The sequence below is a fragment of the Eschrichtius robustus genome, chromosome 3 (genome assembly GCF_028021215.1).
Source record: "Eschrichtius robustus isolate mEscRob2 chromosome 3, mEscRob2.pri, whole genome shotgun sequence".
In the NCBI taxonomy this organism is placed as follows: Eukaryota; Metazoa; Chordata; class Mammalia; order Artiodactyla; family Eschrichtiidae; genus Eschrichtius; species Eschrichtius robustus.
The window spans coordinates 117,696,169-117,711,458 of NC_090826.1; the positions used below are offsets into that span (position 1 = coordinate 117,696,169).

Below are 15,290 nucleotides of genomic sequence, written 5' to 3' on the forward strand. Positions count from 1 at the left end.
GAAGTCGACACGCTGTTCTGGCAGCGACCCTTCCCTCCAATAAATTCTATCTTCTTTACATTCTGCCTTGTGTCTAGAAATTATTTTCCAACCCGCGTTCAGACCACGACAACTAACAAATAAATATATATTTACAAATTGTGATAATTTGACAAAACTGAACCGGGTACAATGACTATGAATAAGAAGTAAGATCCGCTTCAATAAGGTGGTCAAAGGCTGCTCCAAGGAGACGAAATTTAAGTTGAGTCTGGGCTGTCTGAGCCCATTTACTTAAATTTTAACAAAAAAATAATGTATATGTACAAAATTTAATAGTTTTGTTAATTATGTATTATCATTATATATTAACTATGTTTCAAACCATTCAAGTTTTCTTATGTGAATAAGCCCTCTTTTCTTTCTGAACACTTTAAAACACAGTTAAACAAAACATAAACAGATTATTTTAAGCTGAAGATATGTAGCAGTTTCTTGTTTGTTTTGAACTCGGTTTGCAAAAGAAATCAGTTTTACACTTAATCAGAATCGATGTCTCTCTCTCACTCACACCAGGAGATGCTGGTATCAGGTCACACTCTCTCTCTGTGTAGACTTCCTTATCTCTGTGTCTCACAGGATGACCCTCTTCTCACATTCTTCCTCTTGGCTTCTCCGCATGTCAAGGTGAAATCTATTTAATCTGCAAAGCTCCCAGGATCAAAAAGAGAAGAAACTCTTTCCTCAAGTAGCAGAGTAGGAAGGAACCTGAATAAACAATGATCACAGGTTAGGAATTGGGTAAAAGGAAGAGAAGAAAAGAAATGGGAAGACAGGGAAACAGGGGAAGAAGTATTCCAGGAAGAAAAGTCAGAGGTGTGAGTGGGCTGGAGACCCCTTGAGGAAGCTGGATCTGGGGATGGAGCTGAAATGTCCTCCAGGCCCCATAGAGAGGGAGGGAGAATGTTAATGTCTGAAGCCAATTATCCTGTTTCCTTGTGTCCCATTACACCCAGCATAGGCTGCCCCTTAAAATCTTGTCAGATTCACACTTCAAACACCTATTACATGCTGTGTATTGGAGATGCAGAGAAGGGTAAGCATGGGCTTTGTCATGGTTCAATGGAGAAGACAGACACATGCACAAAGGCCATTATACAGCATGCTCAGGGCTCTCCTAAAGTCATTTACTAGGGTTAGCTGCAGATCGTGATGATTGTAACGGTGAGTTCCCCAAGGGGTGGGAATATATCCAGACCTCTTCTTCACTGTATCTTCAATGACTAGAACAACACAGGGTGCCTTAAAAATGCTCTGTGAATGCATGTTGCTTAATGAAGAAAGAGGTGCAAAAATATTTATACCTTAGATAGTGGGCAGACATCATAGGGTTTTAAGCGAAAAGAAACACAAGCATTGCTTTCATTTAGACTTAACCCGCTAGCAGCACAGTCAGGAGGATGATTGGGAGGGGAGGGGAGGGGAGTTAGGAGACCAGGTGAGGAATACGTGAAGTGAGGAAGGTGTGAGCAATGGCTGGTAGCGTGAGGAAGACGAGGGCTCTAAAAAACCAGCTTTCTGCCTTTGGCAACAGGAAGAAAACAAGGGGTGTGGGGAGAGGCATGGGCATAGGGCAACATCGGTCCTGGGAAGGACTGTGACCCGAGAGAAGAGGTCCAGCCCACGTGGCTGAGGAGAGCAGGTTGAGGGTAACAGAATTGAGGAGTAGCCCCTGAGCTTAGCTATCAGGATGCTACTGGGGCAAACCAGCCACAAGGGGTTGACGAGTGAATGGCTGGTGAGGAACCAGAGACAGGGAGCAGAGACAACTGTTTCAGAGGTCAGTGGAGAAGAGGAGAGGAACAGGTGTGTTTGGACCGAGGCGGTTTCCTGTCATGGCCTGTGGAAACCAGGAGAGGCCACCCTTGCCCACCGGAAGAGCACAGCCCTGTTACCCTCTCGGAGCAGCTCTAGGCAGGGGTAGGGGCTGAGGCTTCTCTGAGGACACAGGCAAGGAGGTCTGGGACCCCTCCTCGCTGGGCTCTGCAGGACTGAGTGGGGATGGGGGAAGCACCTTCCCTCAGGGAGTCCCGGGAATGAGCCAATACCCAGCTGAGTCTGCTGCAAGTCCAGACATGGGGGTCTGGGGCCGACAGAAGGTGGGCAGAGCGGGATGGTAGTGCCAGAACCCTCATCTCCTGCCACCCCAGAGACGCTCCCTCCTGCAAACTAATCCTGCCCTATTTTTCTTTAACCACTCCTAGAACCCTGAGGAAGGCAGGCAGGGATGCTGTGGATCTGGACCGAGTCTACAGTGAAAGGTTCTCAGAAGGAAGCGGTTACCTGAGCAGAGGGGCCTGACAGGGAGGGAGCTGGAGCTCTGGCTGATGGGGTTCTTGGCAGTATAGCGATGCCTGTCACTGACCCCAGATCTCCAGGACATGCTGAGAGTGGTCCCCCCGTGAGACACAACTGCCCCCTGGCCTTGGGGGTCCCAGCTCTACTTAACATCCTCTCCAGCCTGGTCCATCCAGCAAGCCAGGGTGATGAAGCAGGTCCCATCCTTCATGATCTGAGAGCTGGCCGTGATATTGGGCTCTTGCAGACCGTCTGTGCCAAGAAGGGATAGTTCAAGCTATGAGAAGGCTCTGGCCTGGCCAAGCAGAGGAGAAGAAAGGTCAGAGTTCAAACGTAGGCCCTCTACCACCCCCCCCCCACCCACCATAGACGCGCAGGGTGAAATCCTTGGTCATGTTGATCAGGGGACTCTGCAGAGTTATCCAGGCTCTATAGGAGCCAGAGTCCTGCAGCCTCAGGGAGCTGATCTGAAGAGAGTAGTCGTGGCGGAGGACACTCACTCTCCTGCTCTTGGGTCCCTGAGTCCCAGCAACCAGGATTGGTTTGCCTGCCGGTCCCGGTTGCAAAATAGCCACAAGCCCTGGAGAGCTCCAGGTAACCTTTTCAAACTCCTGCCCCACCGGGACCTCCAGGGGCAGAGTGGCCGACTTCCCAAGGGTGCTGACCACTATCTCCCCTACTGATTCCCCTCCCAGGATTCCTAGTCCTGCAAATGGAGAGAGAAAACCACAGCTTCAGTGTCAGGGCCTCCCTGCCCACTTGGGGCAGCCACAGGTCCCATCCAGCCCCTCCTGCCCAGAGCCCTCCAGCCTCCCCATCAGCTCCAGCGGGTCTCCTCCCTCTCCCCTGACCACACGGACCAACCCTGGCCCACCCACTCTCTCAAGGGTGTTCGCCTCTCTCCTTGGGGCCTGAAGGGGACAAGAGTCCTTCCTCCAGCTTCCGTCTACTCCAGAGCTGCCGAGCAGGGTGTGTGCTTGGGTTTCAGGTACCTGTGCATGAGGGCGGCACCGAGACAGGGAGGGAGCTGCTGTTACTGACTGGGTTCTTGACCACGCAGGTAAAGTTCAGAGCACCGTTCCCAGGTCTCAAGGAGACACTGAGGACAGACCCTCCGTGGGACACAACAGTCCGGGGCCCCAGGGCTGTCCAGCTGTAGGTCACAGTGCCTCCTCTGCTTTCTGCCATGCATGTTAGTATGACGAGGCAGTGTCCATTCCCACTCATCCTGGAGCTCACTGTGACACGGGGCCGGGCCAGCTGCTCTGTGTGTGCAAAGAAGAACCAACGGAGGACTGGAAAACTGCTCTGGGCCTCCCCTTCACAGGGCAGAAGCAGGAGGCGTGGCTGCCAAGACCCTGCACCACCCTGAATACACATAAGGAACAACAGAGGCAGAAGCTGGCCACGTCTATTATCAAGCTTTGGGCTTTATAAGGCACGTCACTTAATATCTCCTCAGATTCCCAGAACAATCTTATGAAGTAGCTAAGGAAGGTGTTATATCTACTCTATTTAAGTTACTTGCCCAGAGTCTCATCGATCCCAAATCCAATGGATCTGACCTCAAAGCTGAATTCCCACCCTGCACTGAGTAGATGAAGGCTGTCTGTACGGGCAAGCAAGGAACCGTGTTGTAATTACATCTTTCCCCAGTAGGGGGCTCTGCACTGAGCGTCCAGATGCTGAACGAGGCTCCCAGAGGATGTGGCCCTATACCTTTGCGGTTTCTCCTACGTCCTTGCATTCCCTTCCGCCTCCACTCCATCCCTTCTTACCCCAGGACCAGGCACCCGGATGCTCTCCTTAAGGTACACATAGTCTCGTTATTTGCCCACCTGCCTCCCCAGGCCAGAATCAGGAGGGTTTGAGGGCAGCCGCAAGAGCAGTTGCAGACAACAGACAATCAGGACAGGCAACAAAGTCACAAGGCTTGGGAGAAGGCTGCTCTGGTATTGGGCCTCTGCCCTGGGGTCCACCTAACAGTAGCCCCAGGGGCAACTCAACTGTGCAAAATAGGACAACACAGCCCAGAATGTCCCCCAGGAGAAGGCAAGCTGGAGATGTCCACTGCTGGGTAACTTTCTGCTGCCTCACTCCAGTGTGTCTTCCGTAGACCAGGCCCTGGGATCCAAACCCTTCCTCTGTGACGCCTCCTGCAGGCCCTTGTCTCCTCAGTGTCCTCTCAAGCTCAGGAAGATAAATACAGGGACATATGGGAAATCCAGGGTGTGGCATTGGGGTACCTGAGTTCTATTCCCAGCCCTCTGCATCCTTCTAGCTCTCTGTCACGGGTATGTCATTTTTTTCTCTCTGAGACTCAGTCTCCTTAGCCTAGAAATCCAAACCCCTTTCCTGCCTGTTAGCAAGGCTGTCACAAACCACCAGTGATTTGGGAAATACCCTGTGAAGGATGAAAGCCTGGCCCCTTATCATCACTCTTGCCCCAGGAGCCCTCTCTGGAAGACCCCACCTCTGATTGGTTAGCACAGCTTTATATCCTGCCCAGAATCCACACTGAGCTCATCCTGCCAGAATGACCATCAGCATAGAGAGAGGGGCTCTCCCACCACCCCTGGGGTGAACAGTCCTACCCCAGGTCCCAGCAGCCCCTCACCCAGTGTTCCCTTGCCCCGTCTGAGGAATGGGCCACAGCCATTCCAGGCCAATTTATGGCAGAAATGCTTTCTCCCCAGCCATGTGAACCTGACCGCGGCAATTCCATCATCCCCGACTTAAAAAAAAAAAAAATGCCTTCATCTAATAGGAATATTTCCTGTCACATAACCCAGGAAAATGTCTGAGAAGGTTCTCCACTTTCTCTCCATCACTTAGCTTCCTGTGTTCATCCTCACTCATCACTGGTACCTTTCCTGCTACCCACTGTAGAAGAACAGCTCTGCCATGGCATCATGGTGACCTTGCCTGGTGAACTTGCCATCCATGGCATCCTTGTTGTTCAAGCAAAGACTAGAATCACAGTTAATCCGAGTCTTGCAAAAGGCCTTGTGATCGTCCCAGAACATGACAGGAGGGTGGGCTGTGAGGCATTACCTTGAAGCCATCTCCCACGGGCCTCCCACCGGTCCCTCCTGGGAGGCTGTCATGAGCAGTTTGTCATGAGGTTCGGGGCTTCCTGCTCCACCCCCGCAGAACAGAGCTGCTGACTACAAAACCTCTTCTCTGCAGTCTAGAATTTGTTTCTTAGCAACACCCATTATGTTCATCCGGTCCCTTTTTTCTCAGTGTCATCATTTCTGGGGTGTGGAATGAGGACCCAGGGATCTGGGACCTTTGGCCCCTCTCCCTCTCACTACCTATATAAGTAATAAGCTGTTTGAATCTAAAAGTACCTGACTGTGTCTTCACTGGCCGATCTTGCTGCTGCGTATGCCTGGCACCCCCCGACTCCTTGTCCCCTTTGTAGTTTCCCCTGCTAAAACAATTGTTTAAATTTCCTTAATGAATATGATAATAGTGTTCTCGTACATCTGTACAGAGCTTTACAAAGCTCTTTCCCATGAACTTTATTCTCACAGAAGGTAGTGTTCCTATCTTAGCAAGGAGAAAGCTCAAGGCCACACAAGTAGGTTGTGGCAGAAGCCAGTTCTCATGGCCTGAAATACCATTCTCTGCCCAGACTCAGGGGTTCTGCTGCAACTGGTCTGGGACACGTCCTGGGCCCCGAGACTTTTCAGGATATTCTCCCAGGTAACTCTACTTTCCATGTTTTTCCCCAGTGAGCACGTGTTAGCCTTGTAATTAGAAAGAAAATTATAAATGTAACCAAAAGGGAAGTGGGAAAGGCTATAAAAATGACTGAAAGGGACTTCCCTGGTGGCGCAGTGGTTAAGAATCCACCTGCCAATGCAGGGGACATGGGTTCGAGCCCTGATCCGGGAAGATCCCACATGCCGTGGAGCAACTAAGCCCGTGCGCCACAACTACTGAGCCTGCACTCTAGAGCCCACGAGCCACAACTACTGAAGCCCAAGTGCCACAACTACTGAAGCCCAAGTGCCTAGAGCCTAAGCCACCGCAATGAGAAGCCGACGCACCACAGCAAAGAGTACGCCCGCTCACCACAACTAGAGAAAGCCCGTGCACAGCAATGAAGACCCAAAGCAGACAAAAATAAATAAATAAAATAAATAAATTTATTTTAAAAAAAAAACGACTGAAAGACAGTCACCACACACACCCACCTGTTGCCGTTCCCCAGACACTCACCATAGACGTGCAGCCTGTACTCCCAGGCATGGGTGATGCGGGAACTCCACAGATTAACATGGGCTCGGCAGGACCCTGCATCCTCCCAGCTCAGGTGGCTGATCTGCAGGGAGCAGCCTGGGCCCACCACACTCAAACGACCCCAGTACTGCCTTTCTGCCTGGTAAAAGGTGTCTGGCCCTCCGGGTTCTACCAAAGTTACAGTGGCTATTGCCCCGGGGACCGAACGACACATCCAGGAGATGCTCTCCACCTGCTGTCCATCCTGCAGCTGCAGGGGCAAAATGACAGACCCCCCTAGGGTCCCAGTTACCACCATGTGGGCTGGGTCCTCTCTGGAAACCCCTGGTTCTGCAAACACAGAACAGAGGCTTCAGAGGCAGCCTATTACATTGGAGGCTCACAACAGGCCTGAGGGAGAGAGTCAGGACCATGATTATTATTCCTATTTTATAGGTGAGAAAACAGAGACCCACAGAATTTACGTGCCTTGCTCAAGACTACATAGCTAGTTAGGGATAGAACTAGAACACAACTTGGTCACTCCTCCACACCAAAGTGGTCTCCTTCAGCATTTACGTTAATTAACATATGAGGAAATAATCAATGAAGGCTGTCCTAAGGGTTGCAGGTACTAAGTGTGATGGAGAGTAAGCAAAATTCTTGGGAGGGGCCTATGGGGGCGGTGATCTCTGCCGTTTCTCTGAGCCACTCTCTTGCCGATTCAGGGAATAGGACCAGAACTCACTTAGCCCAGCTCCATCCACAGCAGGAACCGCTTTCCAGCATCGCCCATAATTGCTTATTTGGCCACTTCTGAAACAAAAGCCAGCTCCTCTGAGGCCCAGCCAGGAATCTGGGAACATATCTTTCTAGAGCAGGAGGGCTGGTGCTGTGCTAGCCAAGCCAGGTTAAGCGTGGTCAGTGGGACAGTCATTTGGATACTAGCCTATACTGCCCTTGAGAGAAGAGTGTAACACCAGGGCACTAGTCAGACTGCCCAAGTTCAAGCCCTTGCTCTACCAGGTGCTAGCTGTGTGATCTTTGGCAGGTTACTTAACCTCTCTGAGTCCTGGTTTTCTCACCTGTGAAACAGGGAGTGCCATCTTCCAGGATTTTGTGAGTGTTAAATGAGATAATGCAAGTAAATGCCTCACTATGGCATTATTAAAGATACTTAACGTCACTGAGATAAGTTGGCGACCGCATCTTGTTTGCATCCTTACCAAAACTAGTCAGTGCTCTTGCAGAGAAATGTAAAAAAAACACTCCTAAGTAGTTGGACCCACCTCTATTTTTGCAACACCGATACACAGTCCCAGGAGGCAGAAAGTCTGAAACTGACTCAGGTCTGCTGCATAGTTATTTAAAGAGAAAGGCTGCCTGGCCCAGGGAGGGATGCAGGTCCTGATTCAAACTGGAATCCAGAAGCACTGGCTGCATCACTGATTCCTAGGCCTGGTGGTGAGGTTTTTCTGCTGAAAGTTGAACTGAGAAGTCCTGTGATAGCAGCTGCGGTGACGAGGAGTAAGAGAGTGGTGGCTGTCTTGTGGGAGTGGGGATTCCACACGGGGGGACGTACAGCATCCTGTGTGCCCACCACAGAATCCACTGGACGGCCTGGTGTTCATTTCTTCCATGGAGCTATTCTGGCTCCACTTGGAGGATTGTGCAAATCGGCTGGAAGCATGCCAAAGCAGTGCTGGCACCAGATGGATCTTTCTCATCCCGAGTTGGCCCAGGACCTAAAGTCTGGCCTGGAGGAATTCCACCTTGACCAAGCAGCTATGCTCACCCTTGCACCCTTGAGTGCAGTAACTCGTTAAGCCTGGTTCAAGTGCTGCTTCCTTTCTGGAGCCTTAGCTGAGCTCCATACTTCCGGTCTGGCCATGCCTTCCTCCTAGTTTCCTTCAGCCTGTGCTTTTGTTGGCTTGTTTTGTTTAAAGCTTTTACTTCATTCTGCCTCATACAACTAGCTGGGTTGTTTGTCTTTCCCCATAGTTCATGAGCTCCCCAAGGACAGGAGAAGGTAGAAGGGAATTAGTATCTGAGCAATAAAGTAAAGTAAGGCTGAGGGTTTAGCCACGTGGTTAGGTGCAGTGGGATGTGTGTAGAGCTTCCCTTTCTGAATCCTGTTTCTGGATTCAATGAGGGAAAGAGACACAAAGGGATCAGACCAGTACATGAAAGCTCAGTGCCAGACACTGCTGAGTACGTTAAGCACATTATTTTATTTAACTTTCCCAACAAACTAGTAAGGTCCATATTCTTATTCCCACTTCACAGATGAAGACCATGAGACTCAAAGAGCTTAAGAAAATTACTTGCCCAGAGTCACCAGCTAGGAAGCAATAGAGGTCACATGAAACCCAAGTTCGCCTGACCCCGAAGCTTATGCTCTGTTGACTACACTGTGCTGCCAGCAGCAGAATTGCACCACACCTAATTCCTCCCCGTGTGCCACTGACCCCTTTCCCCACCACACACACACAGCACAGGACCAGCACACAAGAGGCCTCAACAAATGTTTCTGGAATTGAACCGAAGAAATATGAACATTTCTTAAGGCAAGACCTGTCTCACCCATTCTTTTGCCACGTGCCCTAGGGATGCCCCTGTCAACAGTGACCTCCAAGGGCCTGGCCTGGACGCCACAGAGGAAGGGAAGCTCACAGATGTGCTTGCTTCGTGGAGGGATATGAAAGTGGAGGCAAGGGGAAGCTTCCAGGAATCCGGCCTCTGAGTTTCAATTCTGTGACTTTGGCTGGGGACACTGTGGTTCTCTGAGTTTCCTTGCTGCTGCTGCATTCCCACAGCTGGGCCGTGCTGACTTCCGTTCTCACAGATCATCAGCTGTGTGCCAGAAGATGTCACCTAATCTCTCAGTCTATCGTCTGTAAAATATGCTTAATACTATCTGCCTTATCTATATCACAAGATTGTTGTAGGGATCAGATTATTTTATTTATTTATTTATTTAATAAATTTTATTTATTTATATTTGGCTGTGTTGGGTTTTCGTTGCTGCGCACGGGCTTTCTCTAGTTGCGGTGAGCGGGGGCTACTCTTCGTTGTGGTGCGCAGGCTTCTCACTGCGGTGGCTCCTTTCATTGTGGAGCACGGGCTCTAGGTGCGCGGGCTTCAGTAGCCGTGGCGCACGGGCTTTGTTGCTCTGCGGCATGTGGGATCTTCCCGGACCGGGACTCGAACCTGTGTCCCCTGCATTGGCAGGTGGATTCTTTACCACTGCACCACCAGGGAAGCCTGGGATCAGGTTATTTTAAATTTGAGTAAAAGTTCTTTATAAACTGCCAAGTTTTAAACACATTTCAAGGATTCTACAGCAGGCTTAGGGGACACCCTAAAGGCTGGGGTGGCGGCCACCCTGAAGGCAGGTGACCCTGATAACCAGTGCAAGCTGGTTTCCTCCTAAATGAGGATGAAAGCGAAAGACTGAAACTCTGGAGACTAAGAGCAGAACCTGGCCCCTCACCATGGGTTTCTTAAGAGCTCTGTTCCTCTGGCCTCCGGTTCTCAAGTCTGTTTCCTGCCACCACTCAGGTCCTCGGGGGCATGGGAGTGAGCAGTAAGAACCCAGAGGGACAGGAACAGCCACGAGGTGCCGGGTTTGAGATCCCCTACTGAAGTCATTTATGTGACAGGAAAGCCCAATTCACAATAAAGGTGACTCTCAGAGGCTTGGGGGAGAGAGACATAAGAGGATCATGCTTGAAATGGCAAGATGCAAACTAGGTCCTGGAACTGGCTGTGGCAGATCTCCTATCTCATGCCTCCACCATCGGTCTGTCTGGGGACGTCCAGGGTCCTTGTGACTCACTAGCAGAAGAAGTGTGAAAGTGACAGGACACAATCTGGGTTTGCATGGTCTGAGATGATAGCACACGCACCCCTCATACACACACACACCTCACACACACACACACACACACACACAGAGTCTGGCTCCCAGCGAGGCGGCATCTTCAGTGAAAATGACCCATTGCTGGAGAAACCCAACATGCAGGCAGGTAGAGGTGCCTGGGAGGCAGTGGCAAGGACAGACTTACCAGTGAGAAGACCATGGAGGAGCAAGGACCACAGTAGAGAAAGACCCATAATATGCAGCGGACTGGCCTGCCTCACGACAGCTGATAGGCTGTGTGCATGTAAATATCAGCCCACAAACATTTCCCATTTTTAGAGTTCACCGCTTTAATCACATGTAGCTTTTGAGTCACATGATATGAAAAAAAGGGGATATGAAAGAAAGAAGTGTGAGAGGCAGCAGAGTGAGCTATTTAAAAGCCAAAGCTGACGACGTCGCAGCCTTGCTTTAAACCCTTCTAAGGTCCCCCATCCCCTACAAGGTAAAGTCCAGGGTCACAGTCCTGATGGATGAAATCCTTCAGGATCTGCTGGCTTCCCGACATGAGCTTGGCCTCATGTTGTCACCGAGTCTCACATCTTGGACTCCCCCCCACATACCTTATGATTTCTCACCATTGTAAATTGACTCCTGCAATTCGGCTTACTGGACTACCCTAGTCCCTGTCACCTGGCTCACCTGCCTCCTTCTAATATCCTCCCATTCCCCAACTAAAGTCATCACCGCCTTGAGAAAGGCTTTGCCTGAAACGCCACACTAGAACAGTTGCCCTCTTCTGGGCCTCTCAGATTCCGCCTACTCGCCTCTACGGTAACACCCATCCTGCTGTGCCATAAACATCTGCTTACTTGCATACTCTTCCTAGTAGTCTCTCAGCCCTTTGAGGGTAGGGCCTACTTTTTTCACTTTTCAGTTCCCAGTGACTAGCTCAGTATCAGCATATAGTAAGGACTTAGTTCCTACATGCTTAGTAAGTCCATGAGCAGACACGGAGTCAACAGGCAGAGAAGAACGAGCCCAGGATGGCCCAAGGACAAAAATGTGACAGGCACAGGCTTGGCTGTAGCTTCTTTAGCACAGAAACAAGGCTGGAAGGATCCAGGGAACAAGACTTTTGGGACCACCTCTACCTCCAACCATGAAGGACCACCAGATATCATTTTACTATCTTGCCCTGTTAGTGGTTCGGTTGAGGGAGTTGTGTGAAAAGTCCTGGTCCATGGGTGGATGGAGAGAGAGGGGCCAGAGAGAGGGGCAGGTATGGAGCTCCCCTCCCCACTTCTCCACACCAAGGAGTCCTGATGGCTTTGCTAGGCTATGCAGACTCCTCTGACATCTCCATGAGAAGGTGATTGTGACTAGTGTCTCCTGTTGCTAGTCACAATCTAGTCAGAAGTAAGGCTCCCTTACTTCTCGGACTTTGATAAGTATCTCCCTGACCTTCAGTGTGTGGAGGCTAGGTGTCCCGACAAGACTTGAAGAGAATCTATGTTGCTTTTAAGAACGTCACCAATGGTCTCCCATCAGTCACATCCTATAGACCCTTTGGTCCTTATCTTCTATGACCGCTTGGTGGAATTTGACTTTGGAACACTCCCTGCTTGAAACCGTCCCTTGAGGGTGCTCTGGGATGCTATTCTCACTGGGTTCTCCTCACTCAATTATTCAACACACATATGAGCTCCTGCTGGGAGCTGCAAAGGCACTGTGCTGAGACTGGGGATTCAAAGATGAAAAGAAGTTTCTGCAAGCATGTTGCTCACAGGCCAGTGGGAAAGTCACATCAATAGAAAAATAAAGTTATGTGAGTGATTTAGCCTCAGGAGGGATTGGGTGCAGTGGGGTGTGTGTGAAGCTTTTTGATCTGAATCCTGCCTCTGCTGCTTGCTATCCCTGTGACCTTAGCAAACTACCTTCCAGTCAATAAGACTCTCCCACTATCATTTATTTCCCTGAAGGTGGTTTTAGTGCTTAAAAAAATCATTCATAGGGCTTCCCTGGTGGCGCAGTGGTTGGGAGTCCGCCTGCCAATGCAGGGGACACGGGTTCGAGCCCTGGTCTGGGAAGATCCCACATGCCGCAGAGCAGCTGGGCCCGTGAGCCACAATTACTGAGCCTGCGTGTCTGGAGCCTGTGCTCCGCGGCAAGAGAGGCCACGATAGTGAGAGGCCCGCGCACTGCGATGAAGAGTGGCCCCCACTTGCCACAACTGGAGAAAGCCCTCGCACAGAAACAAAGACCCAACACAGCCATAAATAAATAAATAAATAAAATTTAAAAAAAAAAGAGTGCCTACGACAATCAACCCTAGAATCAAATTAACCCCCAAGATATCCTTAAAAAAAAAAAAATCATTCATAGGTTATACTGCTTTTAAGAATTCATATTCAGGGACTTCCCTGGTGGTCCAGCGGTTAAGAGTTCGCTCTCCCAATGCAGGGGGCCTGGGTTCGATTCCTGATCAGGGAACTAGATCCCCCGTGCTGCAACTAAAGATCCCTCACGCGGCAACGAAGATGCTGTGGGCAGCAACTAAGACCTGGCCCAGCCAAATAAACAAATACTTAAAAAAAAAAAAGAATTCATATTCAATTTACTATAAAAAAACCAAACAGACAAACTAAAAACCTGTCAGCCTTAAGGCCAGTTCAGCTTACAAACATATTGTTCCATTTACAAGTCAGGAAACTTCTAATAACCCTTTTTAGGGGCTATTGATAATATTTGACTCATTTTACAAATGTATAAATTGATTCCCTTAAGGACTTCAAACCTCACTATTGAATGTCATGTATTTAATTTCCTTCTAAAGTATTTTAATCAACAAATAAGCCCCCCCAAATACTTAAAGAGAGCTTATAAATCTAATAACTAAAGTTTTAAGTATGGTAATTCTTAAGTTGTTTTAAAATATTCAAATACTTCATATATACTTAAGATTTCCAACTAAAATCAAAGTGTAAATCAATTACTCACTTAACACAGTTCAAATCAGAACCACAAAGTTAACTATTACTTTAATAAGCTGGATTTCTTAAACAATACATATGCTTAAACAAAAAGTATTAACTGATATCTTGAACATGTCTATTCTGAATTCCTTATCTTTCCAGGATTGAAAGATTCATAACTACAAAGGAAACAATCATCTCAATCCCAGCTATTCCCTGGGCCACCTTCTCAACCAAGGACTGTTGCTTAATGACCAGATATCACTGAGACTTTAGCTTATGGTCCCTTTATTTACTTTGCTGATGCCCTCTAAAAGGCTGGTCTCATGCCCTTGTCCCCTAGATTCAATTTGCACACTGTGATATTACCTAATTTTTCCCCTTCCTGCAGCTACAGAACTTGATTTTTCCTTTGCATTTATTTTTGCTCTTAAGATATTTAACTCTCTTTCCATTTAGGTGTAAAGAGCTTTGAACTTGCCAAAATTCTATACTCTTTTCATATTCTTCCAATCTTTAGGAATAGTACATATTAGAACCCCACATAACATTAAAAATAAAGTCCAAAAGATGCAGTTGTGTAAAATGCAGGGTCATCTTAATTGCAAAGTTATTAAAGGGCTGGTTTGGGGCTCATGGTGAATCTATGCAACTAAATTTGGGACTATGGCTGCAGGATCCAAATTGCAGCCCAGGCTGGAGTTTGGTGCTACCTGAAGGCAATGCCCAGTAAATAGGGGCCTGTGACTGGCTGGATTTCCAGGACAGTAGCAGGGGTTCCAGACTTTCCAGTCATTTGCACCCTTTGCTGGCCTGGTACAAGGACACTGAGAAACTGGAGATGCTGGGGCCAACCTGCCTCCACTCTGCTTCCCAACACTAGGTGCCTTTGCATCCATGGCCCAATGAGAATATTAGCCCTCACTGTGTGAAGACAGGGGCTGGGTGAGTAAAGACCCCATTTGCCAACTGCATTATATCAAAACTCACATTATTTTAGATTTTTATTGCACTTAATTACTATACTTAAATGATACTTCATTTGGATTCTGTGTATCACAAGACTGTGTCTACCTATGTTCACAACTTCAAAGAAGGTCCTTCCAATGACTTTTCCTTCACTAAGCCTCAGTTTCTTCATCTCTAAAATGGGAATAATAGGAGTACCAACCAAATAGGGTTGATTTGAGGATTAAAAGAGAAAACGTATGTAAAACTCCAAGCACAAAGCCTTACCCACAGCAATTACTCAACAGATGTGATTATTTTTATTATTATCAATATCTCTGAACCCTCTCCCACATTTCTTCTCTCTTCCCATCCAGGCTGTCCCTGCTCTCATGCTCTTACCTGGGCTCCCTAGTGACCTGTCTTCTCATATCTCAGTCTCATTCCTTCCATCCACCTTCCACTCTGCTGCTGGAGTAATCTTTCTTCGAGTCCTTGAGTCATGCCATGCCTCTGCTTAAAAACACTTGCTGGACCATCACTGCCTGTAGTCTTATGTCTTAGTCCATTTGGGTCACTATAACAAAAATACCATAGGCTGTGTGCCTTATAAACAAGAAATTGAGTTCTGGAGGCTGGGAAGTCGAGGATCAAGACACCAACATGTTTAGCGTCTGGTGAGAGCCTGCTTCCTGGTTCATAGACAGCCATCTTCTCACTGTGTCTTCACATGGCACAAGGGGTGAGGGAGCTCTCTGGGGTCTCTTGTATAAGGACACTAATCCCATTCTTCAGGGCTCTACCCTCAAGACCTCATCATCTCCCAAATGTTCCACTTCCTAAAACCATTGCATTTGGGATTAGACTTCAACATGTGAATGTTGGGGAGACACAAACATTTAGTCCATAGCTCCTAGGTTGTAAGACCCTTTATCTGA

At 48.6% G+C, this 15,290-nt stretch overlaps 1 protein-coding gene across 1 annotated transcript; it reads right to left on the reverse strand.

The window, feature by feature from the left end:
* Positions 1-673: 673 nt before the first annotated feature.
* Positions 674-10,734, reverse strand: LOC137761397 (SLAM family member 9-like; the record flags this gene model as incomplete). Its single annotated transcript, XM_068538316.1, is given in 5 exon segments — positions 674-747; positions 2,323-2,589; positions 3,330-3,602; positions 6,568-6,918; positions 10,635-10,734. Coding segments are annotated over 5 exon segments (1,065 nt in total), but the record flags the coding sequence as incomplete, so codon positions are not given.
* Between the last annotated feature and the right edge of the window lie 4,556 nt (positions 10,735-15,290).